Source organism: Ixodes scapularis, unplaced genomic scaffold, assembly GCF_016920785.2.
Source record: "Ixodes scapularis isolate PalLabHiFi unplaced genomic scaffold, ASM1692078v2 PGA_scaffold5__190_contigs__length_132052651, whole genome shotgun sequence".
NCBI lineage: Eukaryota > Metazoa > Arthropoda > Arachnida > Ixodida > Ixodidae > Ixodes > Ixodes scapularis.
In genome coordinates this window covers 103,660,675-103,682,797 of record NW_024609880.1, presented here as the reverse complement: position 1 = coordinate 103,682,797, position 22,123 = coordinate 103,660,675, and the positions used below count along the sequence as shown (strand labels likewise).

The window sequence follows — 22,123 nt, the reverse complement described above, 5'->3', positions numbered from 1 at the left end:
TGATTTTTTTTTTCTTTTTTAAGGTGAAGATTGCACAGGTCAATTTTATGTTTTGCTATGGTTCTCTAGATTGCTTTCATTGTGAGATAACATAAATGGCATTGTTTACTTGCACTTGTTTTTAATAAGTTCTTCCAGTTAGCGATATGTAATTTGGTAGGCGTAGTGCACATGGGGGAGCGTACTTTGTGTGTGCTAGGTCCATAACATGAGTATGAGGTAAGGGAGGCCTTCCTGAACCACTTGAAATTATAAAATTCTGCGGATAAAACGACTCGTGGTTTATGCGGCTGCACAATTTCCAGCCTCTTAGAGCGCTGACAAGCCGATGCCCATTCAAATGGTCGAAGTCGGGCGCTCTAAGTCTATTCGGGAGGATCTTTCAGAGTGCTCTCAGGTGCTCGGATCGCGCCGTCCTCTGGCTCGTAGTGCAGTGGGGCTCTTTGACTTCGAAGTGGGAGCGGTCGGATCGCGTGCCAGAGGACCGGTCACGAGACTCCAGCCACTTTCGCTGTTGAGTGGAGGGAAAAAGAAGCAGATAAAACAGGGCTTAGCGTCGGACGCCGCCGCGTATGGCTACCGAACCGATCCCGCTGTGCTGTGCAGTACGTAATGGAAACGCTCGCCGGTGGACGGGGGAGCACAGCAAAGCCCAGCGTCCGCATTGAAGACTGCAACTTATCGTGCGGGCATGCGGACATGCGAGGCGGCGCTGGATGAATAAATGGCATTGGCTAAACTCTTCGAACCGGGCGGAAGTTTGCGCCCTGGCAATGGAGCGGTTGCGAAAGGTGCCCTTGGTATCTGTTTCCGTGTCGGCGCTTGGGCCTCTTTTAAAAGTTACCGAGCATTCGGTTGCCGCGCCAGTCTTCTGGCTCGCTCTTGAAGACGCTCCTGTATCTCCCAGATCTGATTCAGAAGATGGGAGCGCTAGAAAAAGACCAGCGGAATATCCAGTTAATTAATCGATTTTTTTTCTATGCACTCTTCGGGTGGTATAATAAAATAAGCTATGGGTCGTATTGGTGCGTTTGTTTGTTTGTTTGTTTGTTTTTCAATACGGCGGGCATATTAATATTTTCAAATCAAATATCAGAAGCCTATGCCGTTAATAAATGCCAAAAACGCATGGAATTGAAACCAGGCACTTCGGATGGAAATGCCAGGGAGGATCCGCACGGTAGCAAATCGACACTCCTGTCGTTGCCTGAACATAAATAACAACCTGAAAGTGTTTCTAGCATATGAAGCTCTCGAAGAATATAAGCTGCATAATGAATATTTATTTAACCACTAGATGTTGGCATCTCTCTATGAGAAAAAATTGTTTCTGGAAAAGCGAACATCCGACACACCACCTCCGCTAATTGGGTTTCACGCTTCGTGCATGGAAATTGAGATCATTAGCGTTGAAGAACACTCAAAAAGCGCATTGATGCTCTTGTATTACAAGGACGGTGATAATGTAAGGTAAGCCCCACTGCATTATTCTGAGGACACAAATTTGGTCACTGTGTGTCATATTTTGATGCTTCTTTAGAGGCAAAACTCCCTGCCTGCTCTTTGTTTTTTTTTTTTTTTTTTGGGGGGGGGGGGGGGGGGAGGGGGGGGGTTGGTATTGCACTGTTTTCACGGCCGAGAGTCTCTACGGAATATTGTGAAGGAGAATGTTTGTTTTTAAAAAATAAACAATTCCTCTGGCCAAGCGGACTATGGGCTGCAAGTAACTAATAATATATCCCATCTAAAATAAAGCCAAATATTAATGAGAAAATTCAAATCCCTGTATTACTGTGCGAATCCCGAGTATAGTCTGCATAAGCAACTTTTAAATTAGAAAATAAAGCTTTTTTTATGTAGCTTGCGCATCTAGTGCACAATGTGCACACGGGGCATAATTTGCATTTCGTGCCAAGTCGGCACATATAAACCTCCTCATACACAACACATCTTGTCGAAAGCCCTACATTTTAGCTCACAAAGATGTTTGTCTCATACATTAATCATCATTAACATACACTGTCATTCACAGAATCCATCGCGTCGTTACAACTAACGACCTAGAAAAAAACACTTCTTGTATAAGCCGCACCTTTGATAGTCCACACTGCGTAAAATTTAAAAATTTAAATATGTATACACCTTTCCAAAAAACGCTCCTATATGTATACTCCGTAGGCTGTAGTCCGAAATATAGGATAGCTTATTCGTTAATTACGACCTTACACTCGCTTCCGAGCGCCGATCATGAATAATGACGTTATTAAGAAATCAAAATATTTATGGCAGGTATGTGTTCATTTAATCATTAAAAATACCCGTTCCAAAGTGTATAACATCGGAGTAAAGATCAGTTGACTGAAACGAATGTATGATACTGTTACGTTATGCTCACTGCATATCTTCACAGAAAGAAATTGTGCGATCAATATGTGTGAACCTTTCTAGCCAGAGCGAGCTACTGAACGTCACGGCAAAGAGATCTACAAAGAGCCTCCCTGTTCTGGAATTTCGCTTTGAGGAGCCATTCAACCCAAGTAAGAGTTGTAGGGTTGCCTTGCTGCATGCCCCTCCGGGAGGAACAACACGAAGCCGGGGTTTTCAAAACAAGAAACTACATTTATTAGCATAACAGCAAAAGGTTGTTAGTAGCGAAGTATAACAATGCCAGGCATTCGAACTACGCGTCTCCGTGCCTTCGATCCGTCTCCCCTTTCTGTGGGCGTGTCCCCTCTTTTATATCCTCTTTTATATCCCCCGGACGTTGTCCACTCTGGGTGGTCAGCAGCGGCCTCTGGTCGTGGTGGCCCACCCCCGCTCTCACACTCCACCCCCCCTCCCGAGCGTCAGGCATATCAATGACAGTGTCGTCGTGGTCGTCGCTGCGAGGGGGTCGTCGCAGAAGGTCTGGCCAGCGACACTGTATCAGCGCTATGGCACGCTCCAGGTCGCGGTCGTCGAGATGGGCATGCAGCGAGGCAACCCTACCAAATGGCCCCACGTTGGGCGCCATGTGGTAGGGTTGCCTTGCTGCATGCCCATCCGGGTTACGCGTACTGCACGTCTGTACGCCGTGTCCGCTACGGCAAACTGGTATCTCTCGCCAATCATTCCGCTACGTTTGCTTTGTATTACACGATGCCCGTGACGATAAGTGTACAAACAGAAGCAAGAAAGAAGCTGAAGTGACAATACTTCCAAGTAGTTCCGTTTACGTGATTGCGTCACGTGAGGCTGAAAAAAATACTATGCCTTATTTTACCTTATAATAAACCGCAGCAGACGCTGCAGTTGGTCGTAAGCCGAAACCAATCTATGGCCATGCGAGTGCCAGGCGATCTTCAGGAGGCAAGCAGTGACGCGCGGGGCGCGTAAGCACGTGATAGATTCACGGAGCTGGCTTAGCTGCCGTGACCCGTAGCATCCGCTGCGGTCCATCGTAAGGTGAAACCGAGTGCAGGGGTCTACGAGCATCGCTTCAAAATAATTTCGAAATCCAATCAAATAGTACAGAGTCACCCACCTTGTGTACATTACATGAATAATTAGATATATTGATATTACAAATTACTCGATTTGAAATGTAATCTGTTAACATTACTAATTTTTCCTTACAAATGTAGCTGATTACTGGCGATGTTACAACTTAAGTTACTGAGTAAGTTGCACCTTACAAGTTACTCTGGTTTCACGTTACTTTGCCCGGATACTTCGAGGACACCTAAGCATGTCTTATGAGTTGTGAGTGCGAAAGCATACTTGTAAATATATCGGCTTGAACTTTAGAAATAACTAGAACAGAAGAAAGAAAGGACAGAATATGACACACAGCTGTGTGTCATATCCAGTCCTTTCTGTCTTGTGTTCTAGTTATTTCTAAAGTTCAAGCTGATATATTTACAAGTAATTGGGGCTGTGGGGATATTTATACAGCGTGTAGTTGGTCAGCTATATACAAGTATGTACCAACAAGCTCAACTCTTAACCGTCATGCGAAAGCATTCTCGTCGCCAAGAGGAGCAGAAGCGGCCGCAGCGCCGGCAGGGCTAAACCTCCCAAAGCTGAAAAAGGCTATCGGTCGTCCTGCAAATCAGTACTCATCCGTTCTCTTTTCTGCAAAGACTCACTAAGATAGAATTCTGTTTAGAAGCATCACCTCCGAAAGGGGCTGTTGCCAAAAAACAGTTGGCCTCTATTTGCAGAAGCACCTTTATGAAGTTCTCCTTCAGCAACCGTTCAGGGGTTCCAACTCCATGGAATTTATTTCACGCATCAGTCCTCTACGTTTCCCTTCCACGCCAACTGCCATGTTTTCGCTTGACATAGAAGACATGTACTATATATTAGACCTAAAAGTACTCCTAGACTACGTTTCTCATGTTATTTACGAGCTTGGGATTACTGATTTCCACAACTCATCCGGTGTGTCAGTGCCACGTTTCGTAGAATTAATAGCCATTTACCTTCAATCCACCCTGGTAGAATATGAGGGGAAGATCTTCAGACAAAAGAAAGGAGCCTGCATAGGGTGCTGTTTAGCCCCAATCTTCAGTGAAGTTTACCCGTCGTTTGTGGACAAGGCCATAAAACAGCGACTGGCCATAAAGCAGCGTCCATAAAACAGCGAAACTTAGCGGAACAATTTCCCCGCTAAATCTAGCGGAAACATTTGTCCACTAAATTTAGCGGAAAACTTTCCCCGTTAAATTTAGCGGAAATATTTTCCCGCTAAATCTAGCGGAAACATTTCCCCGCTAAATCTAGCGGGAAAATTTCTCCGTTAAAACTAGCGGAAAACTTTCCCCGTTAGATTTAGAGGAAGAATTTACCCGCTAAACCTAGCGGACAATTTTCCCCGCTAAATCTAGCGGAAAAATTTCCCCGCTAAATCTAGCGGAAAATTTTTCTCGCTAAATCTAGCGGAAAATTTTCCCCGCTAAATCTAGCGGAAAAATTTCGATCTAGCGGAAAAGTTTCTCTGGGGGGTCACGTGACCTGGGTGTCACGTGACCCCCCTCGAGGTCACGTGGCACCCCAAGGTCACGTGACCCCCAGGTCACGTGACCCCCTCACGTGACCTCGGGGAGGGGGTGACGTAACTTGGGGGGTCACGTGTCCTGCGCTCCCCCCCCCCCCGAGAACATGTGACCCTCAGTACCCTTTTCTCTTCCTCCTCAAGAGCTGCGCTCTAATTCGGCGTTGCAGGGAGTTGTAAACGGCTTTAACTTTTTTAAATTGCAATTAGAGATTAGTTTTGTTCATTTTCGTGGTACCAACTCTTTATTGCTCGTCACAAAAAGTGCGGTCTGAGGTGTGCCACATGACCTAGAGATGTTACTTGGTTTCATCTTTCAGATCTAACAGGGAGAGCAGTTGAATATTTGGTCATTAACACAGATTATACTTCTTGTTATGTCCTAAAGACGTCAACTAGGAAAGGTACGAACATCTGTCTGTATGCATTTATGCGCGTAAAGTTCTGCCTCTTTTTTTTTTTTGCGCCTGAAATTAATATTTTAATATTTTCTCAAGCCTTTCTTGTGCGTATTACATGTGATTTCGTCCCTTTCATTCCTAGTTTCTAGAAAAACTGTCGTTAAACAAACTGCAATGTCAGAAACATAATGCTCTTGTTTCATGCCTACTACAACTGTTGTCATTTAGTCATGCTTCGTTAGGGCCTCCAAAGCAACGTTAGGAGAGCTGCTTACAACTTTTCATCTCACTCGAAACCAAACTGAAACGACACATATTCAACAAATATTGGCGTCACTCGTAGACATAGTAGTAATAAATATCCTCTAATGTAAACTCGACAATGTGTGAACCATGCATATTTAGGGGGAGAGTGGGGAGGAATGCGACAGTTTTCACACTATAAATTTTGTGTAGCTTTTTACTAGTCACCTAAAAACAAGTTTAATAGTCCTAAATGCAGGGTAAAAGACCCTTCACATCGGTTGAAAGGCACTTTGTCATAACTCTTTCCTAATTCATAAATGTAAAAAAATGCAAGAACGGAAATGTGTTTTATTCCACCCTTCCCCCAAGGAGAAATGGGGCACATGCAAGGTTGCGCTAAAACTTGTGCTAGTGAATATTATAAGCAAACGGGTCTTCATCAGATATGAAGCCCGATCGCAGTCATTTTCTTTCCTCCGATTGTCTGTGGTTTTGAATCGGGGACTAACAATGCGGTAACATCTTAAAGAAACCAAATAATTGGAGCTCAAATTTAATAGGAACTAAACTTAGATGAATCACCATTATTACAGGTCCACCATTCAGATCACCAATCTTTATAAAAAGAGAACTGAAACACTGTCCCTTTCCTCTCACTATCTCACTGTCTCATTCCTCCCAAACTGCCTTACACACGGTAAGTTGCCAATTGTGACAACAAGTGAGACCTTAAGCTTAAATAGCGGTGGTTAAAAGCAACCTACTAACACATATTTTCAAGGTTAGCTTACTACGACCGTTGGCCAAACCGTTTTGGTTCAGAAATCAAGAAAAACGAATGTGTGTTACTTAAATTTGAGTGCCGAAGTGGCAACAACTTAATCAGATCGTGTACACCATGCTAAGCACGACGCCATTACAGTTGAAATTACCACTGCCATGGCGTCATGAATAAAGAAGTTCATAAACTTTTTGCAACTATTCACTGGAGAAATATATAGACTGTCCCATTCTACCACACTCTACCCTAACAAATTTAGATTCGAATTTTGTTTGTTCGTACTCAAGCAGATGATAACTAGCCATCCAGAAATTATGGAAAAGCATTGTTTTAAGATTCATTACTCTTATCCGGGGTGTAAAAGATAAAGAAACCAATATGGCCTTGCCGAGTCAGTCTCGCCCTAGCTCACTCCCGAACATTCAAGGTCGAATATTAGAGATACTGAGTGTAGTACATAGGGAGCCGACCATTGCCTTGCCGATTCATTCAGTCTCGCAGCCTCGCTCAAGCCAACTGTCGCGCCGACGCTGCGACGCTCGCTGCAGCTGTTTCGACGCTCATTCTTTCTTTTGTTTCTGACACAAATTCGCTAATTAAAAATTTATTTTCAATTTACGCTCATCGAGCCGTTTCCATCCACGACAATGTGCACACCACTTGCTTTTGAGTGCTTATGGTACAATACCAACAATAACTTCCGTCAGACAAGTACGCCATATTTCGAATGTGTCAGCCCTATTCGTGAATTTGCTTGCCTGTGGAGCTCTAAGCGCATTAAAAAAATATGAAAAAACGATTAACATTTGTTTAACATTGTCGCTTTCTTTCCTTCTTCAGAGTGCACATTCTTGATTCTACATACAGAAGGAGATGGAGAACCCCCAAAAGAATGCAAACCGCCGGAGCGCCCTCCCTGTATCCAGGAAGTCTACGGTCTTCACGAAACTACCCAGTGCAGTGATTCAAATACGGTACGAGGGACGAGGTCGGATGTTCAATGAATACAACACTATAATTAACGAGCAAGAGAAGCACTCAATATAGATGTAAATTATGTAAACTAAAACAAAACAAAAATTTGTAACGACATTAAATGGTTCAAAACTATGAAACAGCATGTGCGGAAGGAAGCGCAGCACAAAATTATAGAATATCTCCAAGTTGCTTCTTAATTATTTCAGCTACCTGACTTTTATACACTGTGTAGAAATTAATTGTACTTTATAATAAATTAACAAACAAGTACTAGAAAACAATTAGTAAACGAAGACGATAGTGTTGAACTGGGGACTGTGCTCTGTGTGCCCGTGCTCTCGTGAACGTAGACATCCGAAAAATTTGGTGTCAGCGGTGGGGTAACCAAATAACAAACCGATCGGAGCAAAGTGATGTCGTATCCACTTCTGTTTCCACTCAAACCACGGTACGGTTATGCAATCTCCCCGCTCAATGGAACACCATCGAGCCCCCGAACCTGCTTGGAACCGTCACCAATTTAGTCGCAAGCGGTCTGTCTCTGCTGAGAGCTCTGGTCGAATGTCAGGTTTCCGATGTCTGGTAACGCATGAATCGCAGTCTTTTGTTTATAGAATCTAGGGTACGATAAGCTGAGAAACACCTCCATGTTGAGCAACGAGAAGATCCTCCAAGTCACCAACGGCACGTTATTTTCAAGAAACCCTATGGTTGGTCCGGGAAAATTTACTTTTACTCCAAAAATTGCGACTCAGCTGGAATTCGATCTGCAGTCGTGTTGGCCAGCTTTCTTCATCTAATTTCAAACAGTTTCTTACTTTGATGGGCTGGACACAGCACGGAAAACTCGTGTTATGTTTACCCAACTGCGCTGCAACGCTGCGTTTGTTTGCAGAACATGTCTGCTCCGAGCCTTTTTCTTATATCAGCTCCAAGTAGAAGCTTTAAATGCCCGCATTGGTAATTAACTTCTGAAGCAATTTTGCCTAACTGCTTTGAAGCACCATCGGCAAAGACCAAAAACGCTCCAAGAGCTACCTTACGCAGTCCAACGAATGGAGGCTAGAATCACTCGTCAGATGTAAAGATCATCTTGGAGGAGATTTCAATGATGCTTGAATCGACACAATCAAGGACAGCGAAGTTCAGCGTTTTTTTTTTACTTTCTTTTTTTATTACGACTTGCACAGCACTGTGTCGTGCACCCAGTGTTAAAATAGCCAACAAAAATGCGACATGGTATAGAAATTTCGCATCCTGTATCCAGATATGGCTCTACAAAATTCCGCGGTTCATCCCAGTGAACGTGGTTGCTTTACGTGTCAAAACTTTAGTCACTTTCCTCGATCATGAACAAAACGCTTGGCCCCATAAAGTCCCAACCTGTACCATCGCCGAAAGTGCCCAGTGAAAGAGAAAGTGGCAAAGTTTAATCTTATGCAGTGCATCCTATCCCGCCTCTGCGCACGTCTCTGCGCACACCAATAGCACGTTTCCTTTTCGCTCATCTTCGGGAATTCGGGCAACATGTGACTGCTATCGTATAATCAAGAGCAGCAATAAGTCACATTGCTTCTTCATTTCTGCAATCATCGAAGTGTGCTTGCCCAACACACTTCTGGTACATTTTGAAAAAGACGAACTACCTGTTTGTTTTTTTAAATCAAAGGGCAAAAGCCTAACCTTCCCGTCATAACGTTGCGCAAGTTGCAATGACTTGTAAGATTTGTCCGCGACTGCCGTTCCAAATTTAAAATTTCTGTATCGTTTTGAGGAGGTGAGCATTATTTGAGAGCCCTGCCCACGTTGAATATTTCCAATCTGTCTAGTAGGCCTGCAATAGATTTGCGTCCGGAACGTGGCGAGGAAAATAAACCGGCCATTTCGTGGAAGTTTGGGGGCATGATGGCTGAATGTGGCTTAGCGTTGTCAAGCCTGAAAAACCTGGCCGCGAAAGCTGCGGCCCAAAATTACTTGAACTTCAAAACCGCCACCCTATTTTGCTCTCCACTACTGGTACAAATGGTTATTCGCAAACCATGGCTATCTTGTATTTTCGCACCATCAAACACTGTTTTATCTAGGCTCCTCGCAGTTTGGGCTTCAGCAAAAATATCAGGTTCGACAACGCCAAACACACATCCTATTTTAATAACTGCTACAATATCGTCCCGTTATGGATTTCGCTGTACCATTTTGCCTTGTTTTCTGTTAAAAAGGCTATCTAATACTTCCAGTTTAAAACCTGGCGAATGGTGACCTGGTCATAATATTCGCAACTCCAACGCCCTATAGGTGGCGGGGCTGTAGTTCCAAGATGATGGCGGAAGAGACGGGGATAGATTCTCCAGGATATCCCGTGCGCCTGCTCGCTGACGCTGTTCAGCGCGCTAAAAATGGTTTGTTTGTCTACAAACACGAATTGGTTAGGCAGGGATCATATTACAGGTGACAAAGATTCTGATGCACGTTAGGAAAACGAGTATGCTGTTATTTAGAAGTTGCAGAAACCTCAAATTGCAAAGCTTTGAGGTGAGCGAGCGTATTTTAGGCACCGGCCACGTTACTGTTTGTGGCAGAATATTTTTTAGGGTGAAGATATCGTGTTTACCCTTTACCTGGCCATCAGTGCTCTAAAAGAGAGCCGCGAACGGTGACCGTAAAGGAAGGGCAGCGTTCACAGTATTGGTGTCTTCGTGTCACAACCTCACAACTTGCTGCTCACCGTCTCGGTTTTAGTGTATTGTAACACGTCATTAAACTGCTCTATGGTTATTGAGAGAAAGCTTTTTTTTACCGCAGGCTACCGTGGGGTGTAGCATTACAACCGCAAGCTTGCGCTGCACCTTTGAAGCACAATTTTCCGTGCGCGCCAGAAGCGTTGCCGTGCTCATCACTCTAAAAAAATCTTGTAGTCCTTACACCCCTTGTCACATATACGACACTCCAAAATTTCAGTTTGCCGTGCAGCCCGCTGACGTCAAACTGACGGCCCCAACTTTTACGAGAGGCTTGATGACGGTGCAATATAAGATATTAAACAGCTAAACTACGCATCAAAGAATACAGAAAAAAAAACAAAAAAACACCGAGGTTTTGCAGTAGGGCCAAAAAAACCCCGACTACATTTTTATTTAAGTCGTTTACATTTACTTAAGCTATTTTAACAAGTTGCACAACTCGGCTACCAAACCGCTCGTGAAAGTTGGTAGCGGCGGATGAATGTCAGTGCGCTGTACGTCCAACTGAAGTTTAGGGGTGTCGTATGCTATGCAAAAACTGCCTATTAACATAATCGGCGTGTTTAGGGTTTTATTGATTGCTCTATCAAAACTAAATATTTTAATGTACCGTACATTTTTTGTACCGTGTTATTTGCAACATTGCGGTCACTCTGGACAAAACTGCGCGTTCTAAGCTCTCATCACGAAAGGCTGGCTAACACAGTCGCTCTTAAAGTGCTTTGAACATTTCTTTATTTGCTTTGTAATTACCTGAAAGCAAGTACGGGTATTGTCTTTTTAAAGTGCTTGGAATAAATGGTCATGTTCCTTGTAACTGCCTTAAAACGCGAGTCCATTCCCGATTTGTATTGCTCGACATACCGTTGCGCGACGAGTTTTCTCCTACTTATGGCAAAGAATAGACTTCCCGTAGACCGTACTATAGAGTTCTTCATTATTAGTGGGAGCGTTTTCCGTCACGTTGAGCACAGATTGAGCTGGCGGCCATGCACAAGACCAGAAATCCGCAGCGTATGCGATACACGAAAGGTGTCTAATGAAATTAGACATCCCGGTCCTTCGTGCAAGGCTGTTGCAAGGCGGAGCACAAGAATTCATTTTTTTTTTTGAACGCGCTCATATTTTTTTCTTTAAAACGGCTTCACGCATCAAGTCCGACAGCCCCTGCCACCGTTTCTGCGCCGACGCCGCCGCTGCCGTCCCCGCTCCTCTGGTTCTCCGTTCGTCCGCGGAAGGGCGAGCGGAGCGCTGGAGTTGCGAATAGTGATAGGGTGATCAGACGTCCCGTTTTGGCCGGGACAATCCCGTTTTTTACGCCCGCTTCCGCCGTCCCGTCTTTTTGTCTCAATAATGAATCATGTCCGGTTTTCGCCGGAGTGCATAGTTTTGAAACTGGCACCAAGCGAGTTGAAGCAAATCGAAAATATGCCTACTCGTTACTAGTATATTTTACAAAAATAACCATAAATACTTTAAAATATTTACCCAGAGAGTAGAATTTAGAACTGTTCTTGACCACAAACACTTTTTCTCTCGCAAAATATGCGTGTGTCATTTTTTTTTTTTTTTTTTAGTTGGATATAGCATTTATGATGTATCTCGGTTGGCGACACTACACTCTTTTTTCGAAAATGGAGAAGGAACGTACGTGTGCTTTACCAGTGGACCCTTGTCAATAAAAGAATTGAAAACAAACTAGAAGATTGGAACTCTTCAGGTATTACAATCTCTGAGAGATGGGTGCAACTCTTTAAAGAGATGAAAACAGAGAATGTATGCTGCGCCGAGATTCCCGGGTCGTGGAACTGGCTCTGTGCTTCCCTGGAACCGCGGCTCTAGTGGAGCGCGTCTTTTAAATTATGAACTCCATGTGGACATGCGAGAAGTCTCGCGTTCTTGTTTCAACATTGCAAGCAATACTACTTGTGCGGTTGAACTTCCCATTTAAGTGCGCAGACATTTACAACCCCGTCTTGCAGGATAAAGTCCTGCTTAGGAAACTTCAGTCGTTTGCAAAATACGCTCACACCAACGAAGGGCCCAAAGCAGGGCCTTCCGAGTTAGTGCATGCAGCTGAACTGTGAGTGTGACTGTTTCCTAGGGCGTTGTGCCATATGGTATCGTTTTGAAATAAGAGTCGTTATTTTATCAAATTTTTCTCCCAACTTCAATCTTTATTACGCCCCCCCCCCTCCCCTTCCTTTTCTGTCGATGTCACGTTTTCTACCTTGAGGAATATGGTCACCCTATATAGTGAAGACTTTGAACCAGAGACGTTAGCCCTCCCAAATGCGACAGCCGCCATTATTTTCTGAACCCCCAACGTTGTCTTTTTCGGGAAATTACCTTGGACAAGGACTCAATCTTCAGGGGTCAGAATTTAAGTTTCGACACACCCTAACAAAAGAACAAAAACCACAACTACAAAATCTGCTCATGGAGTTTTGACAGAGCATTATTATAGCACCAGAAGAACTAGGGTGCGCACCACTTGTGAGCCACGTCATCAACACTGCTGATCATGCTCTGGTGCAATAGAATCCACGACGAGTTTGAATGACAGAGCATAAGGAGATAAACAACAAGGTAAACGACATGTTCCGAGGGGACACTTTTGCACGCTTTTATAGTATTTGGTTATCACTAGAGTCACCGTCATCCCCAGTGGTTTTTGTAAACAAGACCCGGCTCTAGATGATTTTCTGTAGATTATCATAAACAAAACCAGATAACAAATTTAGAAATATCTGTCTTGTCTTGACATGATTAACCTTTTGATAGCCTTCAAAGTGCCAGCTACATTGCTATACTCAAATATGGGTCTCAAGACTGGATATTGACAAGTGAACCTGAACCGAAAATATTCGGAAAAAACTACCTTTCTGAGGACTGACGAATTACTTCAGTTTTGCCGTTTTTCTTTATTACCGTACGATGTGCCTTCAGCTCCCAATGCCTCATGGATAGAGTGCTCCGATATTTCATGTGGATGATGTCGTTAGGTTATTCTAACGAAATCATCGTGTGCAAATACATTTTTTTTAGAACACCGCGGCACCACCTACTTTCGGGGCTGAGTGCCCTAACCAATGCTCAGATCAATTGAATTCATAAAAATGCTTCTTCAGCTGCGGCAAAGTAATTTGCATGGGGCCTCTGTTAGCAAGAAAGTATTCGCTCGAATCCAATAAAGTTAAGAGCGTCAGCCTATGTTCAAGAGGCCACTCCACGAAGAAGCTAAAACGCATCTTAAGCTTTGCTTTTTCCTTACGTTTATTCGCCGAAACCTTGTTAGAGCTGCTCCACTGAGCTTTCTAAAAACGACACTACGTGGGGGTGTATCGCAAAGAAACAAACTTCCTTTGCAGGCATCAAAAAAGCACAGCTTGAGCCACGAACTCCGACATTTTTTTTCCAGGAAGCTCTGATATTCATTCACACTGACGCCAACGGTAAAAAAAAAAACTAGACGCTGTGTTTTATTTTCACAAGAAAAAAGAAAGAATATAACACCTGGTCACGTACGCGATCCCCAAACTTAGCAAGCCAGAACGTCGACGTAACTTCTTGGAACATCTGGGTCTTGCTGTTGTTTCGACAGTAAAAACGTTCCGTCCATACATCTAGGGAACGTATTTTGCAGTAATTTCTTTAGATAACTCAGCCCTGCGTTTGCTCCAATCAAAGGTTAATCTTACGTTAAAATTGACGAAGTAGACAGTAAAACTATAAAAGTTCTACTTTTTGGTGGTTCACAGATGTGGAAAAAAGCCCTAAGGTGCAAATGTTGTTCTCACGGAACCCATTGAAGTCACCACAGCTTCCCCGGTGCTCGCGCTTTGTGATCTTTGGTTGGTTGAAGCGGGTGAACGTGAAATGTTTGACATAATCCACTTGCTCATTTGCAAAGAAAATAGCAGGATGGGACTTCACAGACGTCGCTTGGGTCACTTGCGAGCCCCCTACCAGCTTGGGGATGGTCTGCTGTGCCATCGAACACATCCTCCTTAACAGCGACTCCCCGTTGTTTCTTTTAAAATTAGGTACAATATTCTTGAGGTGTATAATAATCTTCAGACTATAGGACATCTTGTGAAACATCGGACGCTTGACATAGCAGCAATTAGATTGGGTGGCCCCAACTCAGAATGAACATTTGACCGTACATTGCGCCACGCACAACATGCCAACTGCGGAAAGCACTACCGCACCCGGGTCAGATCAAACTGCAGCAAATACCTCCGTTAGGTATTCCGTTTAAGATTGTTGGAATTCATCACTCGTGGCTGTCTCTAAGGTCTGACGCTGGTAGCATGAATGGATGCTTGGGCGAGTTGGCTATCCATATTGTAGGAGAAGCGCAAAAGTAAACTCATTCACGCTGGAAATGCGTGCATTTTCAGCGTGAGTGAGTTTACGTTTGCACTTCTCCTACAAAGCTGGTAGCAATTACGTAAATGTCGTAACCGACTACCTAACGAAGTGGGTCGAAGTGGAGGCAGTCCCAGATACTTAAGCCTGTGGGCGTCAGACAACGGTGATGCGGAAAGTTCGGCCGCAGTACCTCCGCCCACTTCTGGACATCCGTTCAATCTAAGACTCAAGCATCGGGAACCTTCTATGCCACAAATAAGAGCGGTTGCTGCTACGTCAGCCCTCTCTTCTGGCCCGATGTTCTTATGGCTCCCTTCGCGTATAGTTGTGCACCGCTATGACAGTAATTAATCCGTTCTAAATAAATCGCCGGGCCGATTATCTGCGGCGGCCGGCGGAAGTTGAAAACCACAAACTGTACATGTAGTCGGTCTTTCTAAATAAACACTCTGTACGAGGCATTCTACACAGCGTTTAACAATAATTTGACAATGTAAGACCAATTATGTCCCGTACTTTTAGATCTTCTCTACGAAAATGCCGGATTGAGCATGCGACAACTTTTCCCAACAATCCTCAGACGAATGGCCTGGTAGAGAGTTTCAACAGGAGTATTCAGGCTATGGGCAACCTGCAACGTTGTTTTATAGGGCGCAATCTAGCGAGTGTAGCATGAAACATTGGGTATGCCAGGGAGAGGCGGCTGCATTGCTCGAACGTGAGCTATTACTTTGGTGGCGCCACTTCGCCTAGTGTCTGAAGCCAGAAATGCTGGGTAGGCCAGGAAGCCGTTATCGCATAACACGCCTGTAAGGCGGACGTTAAAGAAATGCTGAACCAAAATTTGGATTTAAAAAAAAAAAAAAATTAGGAGATGTAGGTGGGACGCTACAATTCCTACAACACTACACGTAAGGCGATATCTCGAATGGACGGCCGTATTTTTTGGAAAAAGAGGTCGAGATTGTACTAGGCCGACGAAGCCGACGAGGCGGAGAAGACGCGAGGCCGTTCCCTCTCCTTCTTGGAGAAACATGACGCAAACATTTCTGCCAAATGCGCCTCCTTTTCTTGAAAAATACGGTCATCTGTTCAAGATATTGCTGTATGAGTGATGTTTTGGTGTTTGTGCCATCCCGTTGCACGCTTTTGCCGCGTGTTTTGTGGAATCCAGATTGCGGTTAGTTGGGCACGTGACTATGTATCGCCGGAGTGCGCCTTTACTGCGAAGAAGTGTCAGTCTTTTCGCTGCGTCATGCTTCATTATATGTGCATTGCGCTCGCATACGTATAGAGCATATCTAAACCGTGGAAACGCAACCTAGGGCGTAGCGTTCACTCTCTGCCAAGTTACAACGAGACAGGGTATAACTGTGGGCTTTCACTCTGCTGGCACCACCTGACCGTTGCCGGCTTGCTATATTGGCTATGTTTAATACGTCTTATAGTAACTGGGACACGCGCATTGGTACAGCGACGTTCACGTTGAACATTTTACAGCTAGAAGTGACCGCCAAGTTTTTATTTAAGATAGTCTACGGAGTACTTTTGACACTCTCACACGAATTAGCAAAAGACGCATGCGTGGACACGTCAGGTGCGAGAGCATGAACAGAATTTCGTTGAACGACTAACTGGAGAAAAAAAGCGTGACCGGCTGACTGATAATTTATTGTAGGTGATGGATGTACCCACTGAAGAGGTGAATGCATACAACTGAACCCTTTCGATTATTTAGCGGCTTGTGCCATCGATTGGCTCCATGGGGACGAACTCACGCTGTGATCCGGCAGTTCGCTCTCGTTGTATTTTAAAGTTTAATTAACAAATATATTGAAATAATTCTTTGACATTATTTCCCCCTATTTCCAGCCTAGCCTCTTTACGCTTTCTCTTCAAGCAGACTGGCAATTTTGCAGACGAAGCGACGGAAGCAAGAACGGACAGTCGGCACGTCGTTTGGCAAGATAACGGCTCATAGCTCGATCGAATCTGAGTTTTTCCCGTTTGCCAGCATCTAGTAAGACGAGCGTTTCATCTAGAAAACTGCGTCGCGTGTAACAACGTAGTACCCATTTGAATACAAATTGCAGCACACGAGACGCAGAGGGGGAAGAAGATACGGCTTTTCACCCAAAGGAGCTTCCCCCTTTTTGCTTCTGTCCACCCACAATCCGAGCTTTCGCCGCTGTTCATAGAGAACGGGCGCATGCGCAAAACCTGTCTTGGTAAAAGCTCATTGGACCAGTTGTTATATGTTTAACATTATTAATATGCTACACCGCTCAAGAACCAAAATTTAAAATAAGTAGCAGACACGAGATGAGACGCGTTGATTCGCATCTAAAGTTTTAACACATAAAACAGAAAGAAACGTTAGGTAAAATAATAAAAACATACAAACATACTCACACGAAGCAATGGGAACTCTCAACACAAAGGTATGGGTTCTGATAACGCTGTAGCACTGGTAACATTCATTATACTTCAAAATCACAAATGCATCACCAGTAAGCGCATGTCGTGTATTGTGCGTTGCTGCATTTCTTGGTCACTGTTCTTGAGCGCTGTAAGATCGTCCCCCTGTTTAACTGTAACCTTCGTTTCTTTTATTTTTATAGTTACGCCCAATATTTACGAGACTATAAAAAATTTAATTCATCCTGGATCTTTTACTACTCGTGCAAACTGCATCCGTCGGGTTCTCAGGAACGCTCAAAACCAGACAAACAACTGGACTGTGTTTTTCAGCCTCGAATATTCTCACTAAAAATATTAACAACTCTCTTAAAAAGCATTTTAATGCACAAAATGTGATACTCTTTTTCTTGAAGGCCGATGTTCCCACACGGATACCTGAAAATCCTATCACTCCCAGTGATTCTACACCTCCCAGCAGTCCAACGACTCCCAGCAGTCCTACGACTCCCAGTCGCGCTAGCACTCCCAGTCAAACGAATGACGTGAGTCTTTCTACCATGTGACACGGGTGACTTAGAAGTATGACATATGTGAAAACGTTTGTTTTCCAGTCGGGTAAATAAGTAAATGGCTTCCATGCTTCTTAAATGTAAATTACTAATTTATTTTTCTTTCAGGGGCATACAAGACATTTAGTTGTATGCTCATACGCTTCACCACAACAGCTGTAAGGTTATCAGATATAACGTAAATTACATTTCTTCTAACATCTCAATGAGTTACTCGAGACTAGGGTGAGAAACTGAGACCTTTTAAGTCATTAGATGCTTACTAATTGTCGACTCAGTTTTTCATATATATATAGAGCTATCTTGGATTGCAAATATTTAACGCTAAACGCTAAGCAGAGCATTATTTATGATTTACGATCACAATGAACTCATGTGTCTTAATAATGCTTTGCCTAACTGAAACGAAATAAAAGTGATATAAATGTGCTGAATATAAAAAGCCGTAACTTAGGCACTCATAAATATAATCAAATAAGTGTACATTAAATGCTTCCAACTTTTTTTTACGTTTCCAATATTAGCTGCTCTCTGAATTTAAAAACAAGGACATCTACCTCAGATACAAATCCTCCACGTCCGATCTTTATCTATTGGGATTTCCAGCAACATGCGTAAAGATGGAGTTCCTCGAAACAAAATATGACACAAAAAGCGCAATATTGACAATGGACTACAAAGATTCAAATAAAGCATGGTAATCGATTGTGTTCACTCAAACAAGATCTATGGTAGACTCATATGAACATTTGTGTCTAAAATCGCCATTCCTGTTTTTCAGGCAAACGGAGTTGGGAAATGTCACACTCAAAAAGATACGTCAAAGTCACTCACTGGGAAGCCTAATTTTTTGGATAGAATCAGAAACCGGCAAGTCCAACAGCCTTACATGTATAACTTGTTATAAAAACTATTAGAGTAACAAATTAGTAAATAAAGAACTAACACTCGCCAGATTTTAGTTTATAAATAAGTTTTAAATGATTAACTCCGAGAACATAGGCTGGAAACACAAGTGCACTACTGCAGAGAGATTTACTCTCAGCTGGGGGATGAGATTAAAACTTATCTGAGGTATGTACTGGCTTCTAACATAAATTCCAAAGAAATCTTAGATGCGTGGATATTTCAACTAAGGGCTACTCAAAAGATAGAACTATCAAAAATGTTATTTTGGTCAGTTTTCTAGATTTTTTGTATTTTTCATCCAGCGTAAAATTCAGAGATAAAACAACTCACAGTAAAAGAGTGTTGGAAATCGTGAAAATTATCTGTTTATTTATTTCAGAAAACAATAAATATATGCTACTATTTGAATCGTCACCGTAATTTATTGGCGTTTTGTTGTTTATACTCCCCATTTTATTTTTTTATTTCTTTGTGTTTTTTTTCCAAGTCCCAGAGAGTTTATAATAAAAATTGGATGAACTTCTGCCGTACGCAGCTGAACAAATGGTGATATGTAAACCTCCCCGAGGGCCTGATTCATCAATCACCCTATTGAAAGTGCCACTTCGGTGGATTTTGAGATCCCCTTCTTTATGGCGCGAACCTACGCATCTTCCGAAACCCCAAAACTACGATCACAATCACGCATGACGTTGTTACGCCGCCCGGAGGGTTTTCGTTTGTGACAATTGTGGCATGGCGTCGCGCGACCGCGTCACGTGGCGTCGTAATGTCACGTGATGTCACGCGACACTGACATCACGTCACACCATGACTTAACATTGTGATGTCACGGCATGTCACGGCATGTCACGGCATGTCACGGCACACTTTACCGTCACATTAACAGTGTGTGTAGTCTCTGCAGCAGTGTGCAGTGCTTCCGTCACCGCCGGAGTTTATCGGCTGAACACGGCAAAGAATCGGGACTAGCGGGAAATTTTCATTTTTCTTATGACCGAACATTGCGACATTTCTGAGATATATCTAAAAAATATGGGGCCCGTCGTGACATTTGGTAGTGTTTTTATTAAAAAAAATGGGTCACGCATGATTGTAATTTTGGGATTTCTCTAATGCTTAGGACGCGGGTTGAGTGTGCGCCTCCAAAAACACGATTTCAATATTCACTTTGGTGCCGTTTTAAGACATTCATGGTCTACAGAAGAGCAACACCCAAATCTTCAGCTCCCGCGATTTATGTGCCGAATTCACGTCGGTTTCAGATTCATTGCGTAACCTTCGCAATGCAAAATATAACAAAATATTTGCCTACGTGTTTTTATTTTGTAGAAATGTTTGCAGTTTTCGCTTCCTTTCAGCCAACTCCCAAACGTGTTGGTCTTCACTTGTGTCCTTCCGGTTTTTTCATTTATTTGTTTATTTACAAAAAACTCATGAGTCGCCGTTAGCCATTGTTGGTGCATTCATGAATAACCTCTGTCTATATTGATGAGCGTGATGAAGTATTACAGGCGTGTTTTGCTCAATCAGCTACAAATTTGTAAGATTTAACTTTTTATCATCTCACGTTGAGACGTTTATTTTGCAGTGACATCGGCCCGCAGGGCTAGGTATCAAATTCTGAGTACGGACAGCACTACCTGCTTCACACTCAAGCTCGGGATGACTCAACCGGGTAAAGACCCTGGTAAGCTTCCGCAATCTATATTGTAACGCGAGGCAATACATTACAGTATAAATATAGTTTCTGGAATACTAGAAAATGTGTAGATCACTAGAGGTGTGTCAGCATTAGCAAAAACGTCCTCGCATGGGGTGACATGCAGACTAATTTTTTAAAAAATACAGAAAAAGATGCCTGTAAATGATATTCTTATGAAACATGGGTCTAATTTTAGTACAGCCTATATGTTTAAATCGTCCATCAATTTTTTTTATTATGCCCAAACACTTTTCCCTTATCTTTCATATACTCTGCACAATAGAGGTTATGGCAACTATAAGAAAGGTCTCAATGAAATAATAACCAAAACACTACTTTATTTCAGAGTGCGGAGTGTGGAGTGTGGACAAGATCAATACCACAAGTGTTCCACAAGTGTGTATGGATGGATATGTGGAGGGATGTCCGGATGTACCGTTGGATATTATGTCACCAGACGGGTGCTACTAATAAGACAGTGTATCTCACGTGTAGAAAAAAAAATAAAACACGCTAGTCTGTGTACCGCTTAAAAACAAAAACGCCCAAGTAAATTTCACCTGTTGGTGGTCGATTCTCACGTGTGTTCAACATTTTAGTTTCCAAATGTTAATTGACACTCTGTAAGCAAAGGCCAACGTAATTAAATTACATCTTAATTTTTTCAATGTAATGTTTTCACGAATATTCGTGAAGTAGATATTATGTCCACCTTAGTGATGTTGTTGTTGTTCTGCCACAGGTGGTAATGGTTTTTCTGTTGATTCAATATTCTTGGCCACTTATCGGCCACAACCAAGTCACACGCTAACAGGAAAGTGTATTGAATTTCGGGGAGTATAAAGCAGTTGCGAGAATTCATTTTATAAAAACCTTCTTTTCTTTCAAGTGAAGTCAAGATATGTTTTGTTTTTACAAAACATGTCAGTAAACGAGTTTATTTATTCAGGCAGCCGTGCCAAAACTGTTCAAGGTACCTCTTGTTGCTATAAGGATTATGAGGCAATCAACGTAGTTAGCTAAATAAAAAAACACGATACAGTGACAAGGCATTTAATTCACTTCTAATTGAGATTATAAAAATTATATCATAATAAACGCACATAAAACTATGAATCATAGTGAAACATATGACGCAATAACAGTGCAATAAAAGAATATGGAGAGCAGCAGGCTAATTGCATCTACCTGTATTACATCTAGAATACATATGCAGTGAGAACCGTGCCACCAAACATACAAAAATACAAAGTAATAAAAACATCGAAAGGAGTGCAAAAATAAAATACGAAAGCTATATGTGTGTATGTAAACCCCTTGCGCCGGGATACGGGCAAAAACAGATTGATGAATCAAGCAAATTGTATATGTATACGTGTGCCGCTAACTTGTAGAAATAAAAACGTGGCATGGGAGTTAATTTTTATGGAAGGGAGTTTTATAGGGTTTTTGTAGAAATGTTTGCGATTGTGAGTGCGCCGTAGTTGTATGTAAGGTGCAAACTGTGGCGCTTGGGAGGGGAACTAAAGTATAAATTACGCCTTGTCGAGCGCGGTTTTTCGATTCACTCAATGCTTCCCAAATCCTGCTACTCTGCTCTAGATAATTCCTTGGTTTATGCTCAGTTCCTCAAAACAAGGGCGGGGTTTGGAAAGTGCAACTCTCTGTTTCAGCTGGATCTTGAGCTACGACCCATACTTTTTTTTCGTCGACGCCACTGTAGAAAGCACAAGTTCGCATTTTTGTCACGATCCCCCTTAGGATTGCAACCCCTAGTCTCCCAGACACTGGATTAACACATCACCTACCTTCTAGTTAAAAAATCTGAAAACAATATGTCATTTCTATATTCATGTCTACATTAATATTTTGTTATTTTTGCGGTATTCATTTCCAACCCCTATGAGCCAGTAAAGAAACCATAAATCAATTTCCAGGCACTGGTAATCTAAAGTACGTC

At 42.8% G+C, this 22,123-nt stretch overlaps 1 protein-coding gene across 1 annotated transcript; it reads left to right on the top strand.

Annotated features, from left to right (window-relative positions):
- Positions 1 to 1,297: 1,297 nt before the first annotated feature.
- Positions 1,298 to 20,634, top strand: LOC115314733. Its single transcript, XM_040213888.1, has 9 exons — positions 1,298 to 1,470; positions 2,449 to 2,537; positions 5,356 to 5,439; positions 7,304 to 7,437; positions 17,394 to 17,522; positions 18,074 to 18,246; positions 18,331 to 18,419; positions 20,050 to 20,148; positions 20,510 to 20,634. Exons 1-9 carry the CDS (start codon positions 1,298 to 1,300, stop codon positions 20,632 to 20,634), a joined length of 1,095 nt encoding a protein of 364 aa, XP_040069822.1.
- Positions 20,635 to 22,123: the final 1,489 nt, after the last annotated feature.